This window comes from Cherax quadricarinatus, chromosome 9, assembly GCF_038502225.1.
Source record: "Cherax quadricarinatus isolate ZL_2023a chromosome 9, ASM3850222v1, whole genome shotgun sequence".
Lineage (NCBI taxonomy): Eukaryota > Metazoa > Arthropoda > Malacostraca > Decapoda > Parastacidae > Cherax > Cherax quadricarinatus.
In genome coordinates, this window is record NC_091300.1 from 9,864,137 (window position 1) to 9,873,666 (window position 9,530).

The window sequence follows — 9,530 nt, forward strand, 5'->3', positions numbered from 1 at the left end:
CATCGTGGGTTGCCCACACCATCATCGTGGGTTGCCCACACCATCATCGTGGGTTGCCCACACCATCATCGTGGGTTGCCCACACCATCATCGTGGGTTGCCCACACCATCATCATGGGTTGCCCACACCATCATCATGGGTTACCCACACCATCATCATGGGTTGCCCACACCATCATCATGGGTTACCCACACTATCATCGTGGGTTACCCACACCATCATCGTGGGTTACCCACACCATCATCGTGGGTTGCCCACACCATCATCGTGGACTCTCTCCCCACATATATACAGTTTCCCACAACATTGTAAAGATTTGGGTATTAGAGAGGATGAAGTGAAGGAAGAAATGGAGGAGGAAGAGGGAAGGAGAGGATCAGGAGCGTATAGTGGAAGGAGGAAGTAGGGAAAGATGGTGATGAGAGAGGACGTAGTGGAAAGAGAAGGGAGATGATAAACAAGATTGAATAGGAAGTGAATGATGTAGGTAAAAGGTGGGGAGGAATGAGGAAGATGGGGAGGAGGAAGAGTAAAAGGAGGAAGTGAAAGAACAGAAAAATAAGAAGAGGAGTAAGAGAAGGAAAGTAAGGAGTGACAGGGGGGAAAAGTAAGAGAAGGGGAAGTGTACGAAAAGGAAAACTGTACATGTATGGTATATAATATCAATACAATGAAGAATTATACACTTGAGAAACATCTGGGTATCTCACTGTAGATGTTTCGCCTGAAAGAGTCTTCAAGACTACGGTGGTCTTCACCAACTTCAAGACTGAGGGACTGATTACCTCAACTTTTACACATAGTTCTACTGTCTTCACATTATGTCCTGGAATTTGTACTGATAAAGCCACTGGATGGCGAAACGTCTACAATAAAGATACCCAGATGTTGGACATGTGTCTAATTCTTCTTTAAGAAAAGGAAGAGTAAGATGAAAAATAAGAAGAGAAAAAAGGAAGATGGATAGGAACATAGTAAGTAAACAAGAGAGACCAAACTGACTGGACATCATAACACTCGCAGTCTGTCAGTCTACTGGAAAATATGTCACTGTTAATATTTCATAATATTCTTGTAAAGGAGGCTACGTGTGGTGTTGTACATAAATGGTGCACAATACCGTCAAGGTGAAGAACTGGTCACATGTGCAACATCTGGGTAACTTTATTGACATTTGCTGAGCGACGTTATTGTTTGTCTGTTTCTTGGTGTGTCCTACAGACTGATGAGTGTGTTCAGCGTTCTTCATGGCTGATCTTCCTACCTCTTCTCTTCTAACTTTTAAGGTTTAAATAATAAGATATTACAAAGACCCCATTAAAAATAAATAAATTTGTTTGACCTTTTTTTTTTGGAGGACGGGGGGGATTATCCTGGTGGGTAATATACACTTATGTTACTTGTGTATGGTAATTTATGTGACTGAATTTATGTGTACATGTACCTAAATAAATTTACTTGCTTACTCCTAGATCTTTCTCTTTCTTGTACCGTTGCCAACTCTCCCGTTATTTCGGAGCACAATCCGAATTTCCCTTTCACGAACCGTTTGTTTACACTGGAAAAGAAGGTAACGCCTCTGCAAAATCCGGATTCCCCCACCCACCCTCCTCTCTTACGAACATGTATTTACATACGAGATTCTCGCCATCCCCCCCACAATCGTACAAATAAGTCCACCAGATACTCCTTTCACAAACAGTTTGTTTACAAGGCGAAAAAAAGAGCAGTGGGTAGAGCGCATGCGTGCGTGCGAGTGTTGCTGACCCAGGCGAGGATGGTCTTGGCATCACCACTGAAGGTCTCCTGCAGAAGTTACTGGTTGTCAAAGGCACTTGTCGATAGACCCTTGCACTATTTTTTTTGCGTGTGTGTATGTGTACTCACATAATTGTACTCATCTAATTGTGGTTGCAGGGGTCGAGACTCGGCTCCTGGCCCCGCCTCTTCACTGATCGCTACTAGGTCCTCTCTCTCTCTCTCTGCTCCCTGAGCTTTGTCATACCTTGTCTTAAAGCTATGTATGGTTATTGCCTCCACTACATCACTTGCTAGACTATTCCACTTCCTGACAACTCTATGACTGAAGAAATACTTCCTAACATCCCTGTGACTCATCTGAATCTTCAGCTTCCAATTGTGACCCCTTATGTCTATGTCCCCTCTCTGGAACATCCTGTCTCTGTCCACCTTATCTATTCCACGCAGTATTTTGTATGTCGTTATCATGTCTCCCCTGACCCTCCTGTCCTCCAGTGTCGTCAGCGTGTGTGTGTGTGTGTGTGTGTGTGTCTGTTAGTCTGTCTGTCCGCCTGTGTCTGTGTGCATACGTGCGTGCGTGCGTGCACGTGTGTGTGTGTGTGTGTGTGTGTGTGTGTGTGTGTGTGTGTGTGTGTGTGTGTGTGTGTGTGTACTCACCTATTTGTGGATACAGGGGTCGAGTCACAGTGTGTGTGTGAGGGGGGTTACCCCCACTCCACAAGGGTTTTTAGGCACGCTGATCAACCTGCCCTAATTAGGAACCATTTCTTCCCAATTTCTCAAGGCAACTCTTGTTCCCTTTCCTTCCATTCGCACACATTTTTTTTAACCCCCCCCTCGGCCCCCAGGGAGGTTAAGTTCAATTCTGCAGAAGCTGTCGGTCGGTGACTCGTACAAAAAGACACAGAGAGACGAAGAAGAACGAGGCGTGAAGTGAGACAAGCTGCACAAACATTGTCCCCAATAAAAGCTGGTTTTAAAACACTTGTCGGTGATATGCAATTTTATCTATGAACAGATTCATAAAATTTACAAAAATGTTTGATATTAAAAAAACTATGAAAAAAATATCATGAAAATATTGCGAAATATCATATTTCATATAAATATTAAGATTTTGCTCGATTTTCACTTTAAAACTGAGAAAGTGTGATGACTAAGAAAGGTTAGATTAGGTTAAGTTTGTCAGGAAACAGGACAAGTGTTTTCTGACGCGACTCGCATGATGACTCGCCGTTGGGGTTTTTGGTCATCTGACTGAGGCCTTCTGCTGGCTTACCGGTCCACCCCTTCAAAAATTATGGCTATAATTATAAGCATTAGATTATATAAATTTAATACTAAGACATGTGTAACACCTGGGTACCTTTACTGAGATATGTTTATATTGCACAACAGATGTCGTTACACTCATACATACACTGACATGAACACAGAGAGCCTTTCATACTGGAGCCACTGGAGAAACTTTATGACGACGTTCCAACCAGTCTTGGACCATTTTAAGCCACAATGGTCGTGACCGGACCGAATCGTACAACTCATTTGTCAAGATTAGATTTTTAGATTTTGCCACCGAAGTGGCTAGTTTATTGTGCGCCCCATATTCATCCTGTGGATGGTAGCGCAAGAGCATATGGATACACAAAAAGGCCTGGAACTTAGTCCACATAAAGGTTAACAGGAGTACATCTGGATTTATATCTACAGTTCGCTTATCTGTTACAAGCAAATTTAGGAAATCTGCTTAATTAATATATCTGGTATCTTATTTTCATTAACAAGAAATCTATTGACATGTCACACAGGTTATTATACTGTCTATCTCTTTATTCCTCAGTAAGTGGACAATAAAGCACATAGTGTTCAAGACAGTGACCATAGAGCTGGCCACATACATTGTATTTGGTTTGATCATCATCTGTGTGTCTCCCAAACTGCCAAAAGTACTTGTAATCAAGCCTAAGCCTGGCCACTGCAACGTTAAGTCAGTCTGTTCACATTGCAAGTTGCTCCATAAACGTACTTATCTACGAAGTGATTGAGATGCAGTAGTCATTTTAGTGAACAAGTTGTCAATGTTCACAGCTGTGATGTAGTGGTACTCACCGATGGTAGTAAGAACGGTGGTGGCGTAGTAGAAAGCCCCGGCAAACTTCCACTGCTGGCCAGCCTTGTGTGGGACCCCCTGCAAGACCACTGTCTCCAGCAGCAGGTAGTCCCTCTCCTCGATGCTATAGTTCTCTTTCAGTTGTTTCTCGATCTCTGAAATACAAGAGAAGGGATGGGCTGGTTAGAATTTTGTGTAAGAAACTGGAGCTCTGAAGAGACAAAGAGAGAGAGAGAGAGAGAGAGAGAGAGAGAGAGAGAGAGAGAGAGAGAGAGAGAGAGAGAGAGAGAGAGAGAGAGAGAGAGAGAGAGAGACAGACAGACAGACAGACAGACAGAGACAGACAGAGAGAGAGACAGAGACAGACAGAGACAGACAGACAGACAGACAGACAGACAGAGACAGAGACAGAGAGACAGAGACAGAGACAGAGACAGACAGACAGAGAGTAAGACAGGGAAAAGGGAAAGAGGTGAGACAGAGAGGGGAAGAGAAAGAGACAGGGAAGAGAGAAAAAGACAGAAGAAAGAAAGAGAAGAGACAGAAAGAGAAGACAGACTTGATAAGACACAATCGAAAAAAAATGCACAGACAGGAACTGGAAACCGAAAGAAGGAAGAAGGAGAGGGTAGGAGAGAAAGGTATAATGAGAAACAGGAACGGTAAGTGATGGAGTCGACAGCTTTATCGCCAGCTTCCAGGCCAGTGAGTAACCACGATTCTGTTTTTCGCTGTCTGTCTGCAGCCCAGGAGTGAAGATGGAGGAAGGACGTGGAGCAGAAGAAGCATCAGCAACGGAAGAGAAAAAGGAAGAGGAGGACTAATAGAAGTAGTAACAACAGCAGTAGCAACAGCAGTAACGAAAGAAGTTGAGTAAGAACAGCAGGTAAATTAGGAGGAATAAAAACAGGAAGAGCAACTAGAGCAGCAGCAGAAGCGAGGGTAAGAGCTGCGTCAGTAAGAGCTGCGTCAGTAAGAGCTGCGTCAGTAAGAGCTGTGTCAGTAAGAGCTGCGTCAGTAAGAGCTGTGTCAGTAAGAGCTGCGTCAGTAAGAGCTGTGTCAGTAAGAGCTGCGTCAGTAAGAGCAGTAAGAGCTGCGTCAGTAAGAGCTGTGTCAGTAAGAGCTGCGTCAGTAAGAGCTGTGTCAGTAAGAGCTGCGTCAGTAAGAGCTGTGTCAGTAAGAGCTGTGTCAGTAAGAGCTGCGTCAGTAAGAGCTGCGTCAGTAAGAGCTGCGTCAGTAAGAGCTGCGTCAGTAAGAGCTGCGTCAGTAAGAGCTGCGTCAGTAAGAGCTGCGTCAGTAAGAGCTGTGTCAGTAAGAGCTGTGTCAGTAAGAGCTGTGTCAGTAAGAGCTGCGTCAGTAAGAGCTGTGTCAGTAAGAGCTGTGTCAGTAAGAGCTGCGTCAGTAAGAGCTGTGTCAGTAAGAGCTGTGTCAGTAAGAGCTGCGTCAGTAAGAGCTGCGTCAGTAAGAGCTGCGTCAGTAAGAGCTGTGTCAGTAAGAGCTGCGTCAGTAAGAGCTGTGTCAGTAAGAGCTGCGTCAGTAAGAGCTAAGAGCTGCGTCAGTAAGAGCTGAGTCAGTAAGAGCTGTCAGTCAGTAAGAGCTGCGTCAGTAAGAGCTGTGTCAGTAAGAGCTGTGTCAGTAAGAGCTGCTGTGTCAGTAAGAGCTGCGTCAGTAAGAGCTGCGTCGTCAGTAAGAGCTGCGTAAGAGCTGTGTCAGTAAGAGCTGCGTCAGTGAGAGCTGTCAGTGAGATGTGTCAGTAAGAGCTGGGTCAGTAAGAGCTGTGTCAGTAAGAGCTGCGTCAGTAAGAGCTGCGTCAGTAAGAGCTGTAAGAGCTGCGTCAATAAGAGCTGTGTCAGTAAGAGCTGTGTCAGTAAGAGCTGTGTCAGTAAGAGCTGTGTCAGTAAGAGCTGTGTCAGTAAGAGCTGTGTCAGTAAGAGCTGTGTCAGTAAGAGCTGCGTCAGTAAGAGCTGTGTCAGTAAGAGCTGTGTCAGTAAGAGCTGTGTCAGTAAGAGCTGTGTCAGTAAGAGCTGTGTCAGTATGAGCTGTGTCAGTAAGAGCTGTGTCAGTAAGAGCTGTGTCAGTATGAGCTGTGTCAGTAAGAGCTGTGTCAGTAAGAGCTGTGTCAGTAAGAGCTGCGTCAGTAAGAGCTGTGTCAGTAAGAGCTGTGTCAGTAAGAGCAACAGAGTAAGAGCTGCGTCAGTAAGAGCTGTGTCAGTAAGAGCAACAGAGTAAGAGCTGCGTCAGTAAGAGCTGTGTCAGTAAGAGCAACAGAGTAAGAGCTGCGTCAGTAAGAGCAACAGAGTAAGAGCTGCGTCAGTAAGAGCAACAGAGTAAGAGCTGCGTCAGTAAGAGCAACAGTGTCAGTAAGAGCAACAGAGTAAGAGCTAGAGCGTCAGTAAGAGCAACAGAGTAAGAGCTGTGTCAGTAAGAGCAACAGAGTAAGAGCTGTGTCAGTAAGAGCAACAGAGTAAGAGCTGCGTCAGTAAGAGCTGTGTCAGTAAGAGCAACAGAGTAAGAGCTGTGTCAGTAAGAGCAACAGAGTAAGAGCTGTGTCAGTAAGAGCAACAGAGTAAGAGCTGCGTCAGTAAGAGCAACAGAGTAAGAGCTGCGTCAGTAAGAGCTGTGTCAGTAAGAGCAACAGAGTAAGAGCTGTGTCAGTAAGAGCAACAGAGTAAGAGAAGTAAAAAATGGGAAGAAATAAAGAAAAGAGAAGGGCGATAAGAGATGAGAATGGATAGGAAGAGGAAAATGGATGGGAAAGAGGACTAGGAAAACTAGAAGAATAAAGAAGAAGGAAAGGAAAGAAGGAAGATGGTGGAGGAAAAAAGATTTCACTTCGCCCTTAATCTAAAATACCTCTCATTCTCCAGGTGTTGTATGACCCCTACGGACTTAGCGCTTACCTGTGAACGTAATAGTAATTTTTCTCTTATCCTTCACCCCCCCCCCGACCTCCACCTTCACCGGGTTAATAACCCAGGATTATTAACCCTCCCGGGTTAAATGCTATCTTAAGACAATACTGACTCGTACACAAATAACTCAGATTTCTGACGCCATTATTGATATTTTACCAATGAATCTTATTATATTAACCCTCCGTCACCTCCCACGTCAAGTTGCCCACAATAATTATCATATAATCACAATGATTAAGGTAATAATCAGTAAGCTAATGGACTGGACGCTTTTCATCAAGGCTGAAGGACTGAGTGTCTCATCTTCTAATGTCTTCAGTATGCAATTTCTACTGAACCGAAAAATGCCACCGGTTAGGGAATCGCCTTTATGATAAAGATACGCAGGTGTTACACATGTGTTTTATACACTAACTTTGCCACAGTTGTTGCAGCTGGCCGGCCAGCCACACGACGGCAAACTTTAGTGTGTAATTAGATCAGACTTGATCGCTAGGTTGAGACGCCTCCATCCCGTCGATGTGGAATTGTAACCTCTGACAAATATCAACGCCGGTCTTTGACCAGGGACCACTAAGTTATGGTATCCACTATTCTTTACACCAGATTTATTTCTGTTTTCTTTCTATTGAGAGTTTTCACGGTGTTGTCATGGTTCTGTCTCGGTGTTGTCACAGTGTTGTCTCAGTGTTCTCACAGTGCTGTCTCAGTGTTGTCACAGTGTTGTCTCAGTGTTCTCACAGTGCTGTCTCGGTGTTGTCACAGTGTTGTCTCAGTGTTCTCACAGTGCTGTCTCAGTGTTGTCACAGTGTTGTCTCAGTGTTCTCACAGTGCTGTCTCGGTGTTGTCACAGTGTTGTCTCAGTGTTCTCACAGTGCTGTCTCGGTGTTGTCACAGTGTTGTCTCAGTGTTGGATTTCCTACAGTCGCCGACAGGTTTGCCTAAAGAATTTCCTCGTGATGAATTAAGACACACACACACACACACACACACACACACACACACACACACACACACACACACACACACACACACACACACACACACACACACACACAGACACACACACACACACACACACACACACACACACACACACACACACACACACACACACACACACACACACACACACACACACACACACACACACACACATAATAAACATATATGTTATCAACTTGTTGCTATTATATATATCAATAATATAATTTCTATTGAGGTTTAAGAGAAGGAATTCCTTGTGATGGAGATCCAGGATATAGTTAGTGAGGTCTTACACGTCCTGGCACTGGTCCTGAGTCTGGCACTGGTCCTGAGTCTGGCACTGGTCCTGAGTCTGGCACTGGTCCTGAGTCTGGCACTGGTCCTGAGTCTGGCACTGGTCCTGAGTCTGGCACTGATCCTGAGTCTGGCACTGGTCCTGAGTCTGGCACTGGTCCTGAGTCTGGCACTGATCCTGAGTCTGGCACTGGTCCTGAGTCTGGCACTGGTCCTGAGTCTGGCACTGGTCCTGAGTCTGACATTGGTCCTGAGTCTGGCACTGGTCCTGAGTCTGGCACTGGTCCTGAGTCTGGCACTGGTCCTGAGTCTGGCACTGGTCCTGAGTCTGGCACTGGTCCTGAGTCTGGTACTGGTCCTGAGTCTGGCACTGGTCCTGAGTCTGGCACTGGTCCTGAGTCTGGCACTGGTCCTGAGTCTGGCACTGGTCCTGAGTTTGGCACTGGTCCTGAGTCTGGTACTGGTCCTGAGTCTGGTACTGGTCCTGAGTCTGGCACTGGTCCTGAGTCTGGCACTGGTCCTGAGTCTGGCACTAGACCTAATCTTGGCACTGGTCCTGAACCTGGCACTGGTCTTGAGCCTGGCACTGCACACAACTTGCCTGTGATGGAAAGTTGTGTGCGAGTTCACCACCTGTGATGAGTTATGATCACAAAGTTCACCACCACTTGGAACTGACTTCGTTATTCTGTGTTTGGGTTACTGTGAAAGTTACCTTGTTGGGAGCTCTTACGTGTATCAGTCTCTCCTCCCCATCTCTCTCTCTCTCTCCTCCTTCTCTCTCTCTCTCTCCTCTTCTCTCTCTCTCTCTCTCTCTCTCTCTCTCTCTCTCTCTCTCTCTCTCTCTCTCTCTCTCTCTCTCTCTCTCTCTCTCTCGCTCTCTCTCCGCTGCAGTCTTTGGTAATTCCTAGACTGTGTAGTAACACAGTTACAGTGGTGCAGTGGTAGTGACCACCCTTGACTCCTGGTCTCTTAACTTAATAATCAGGAAGAACACTCAAGTTATAGAGTTCCAGAACTGGTACTTTATTTTCTTTCTTCTGCCTTTATCTCTCTCTCTCTCTCTCTCTCTCTCTCTCTCTCTCTCTCTCTCTCTACAGACTCTTCCTTCGCTAATCTTCTCGATCTTTCTGTTGCCCCCATCTTCGCCCTCCCACACACACACACACACACACACACACACATGACAAACCCAGTCCACAAACTAATATCCAGAAAATTGCTACGGCACTGGTCCTGGAACTCAGAAAATTGGTTAACGAAGAAAGATTACAAAAAAATCCACCTTACGAGACACAAGATGTCCAAGACTCCAGAAGGTACACAGATACAAGTGAGTGACAGACATTTCTCCCGTGTGTTGGTGGTTGGGAAGTGTAACGATCTGGGTAAGGAAATGGAAGGAATTTATATCCACAGTTTTAAGAGTAGATGCGATGGAGCCTATGTGGAAATGTTGGAC

The 9,530-nt window shown here is 45.4% G+C and overlaps 1 protein-coding gene across 1 annotated transcript in view; it reads right to left on the bottom strand.

The window, feature by feature from the left end:
- Positions 1-3,755: 3,755 nt before the first annotated feature.
- LOC128685982 (potassium channel subfamily K member 9) overlaps positions 3,756-9,530 on the bottom strand; it is a 458,496-nt gene continuing 452,721 nt past the window's right edge. The window contains exon 3 of the mRNA XM_053772616.2: positions 3,756-4,027. Coding sequence (XP_053628591.1) covers positions 3,789-4,027 — 239 coding nt within the window. The 3' untranslated portion in view covers positions 3,756-3,788. The remainder of the gene's footprint in view (positions 4,028-9,530) is intronic.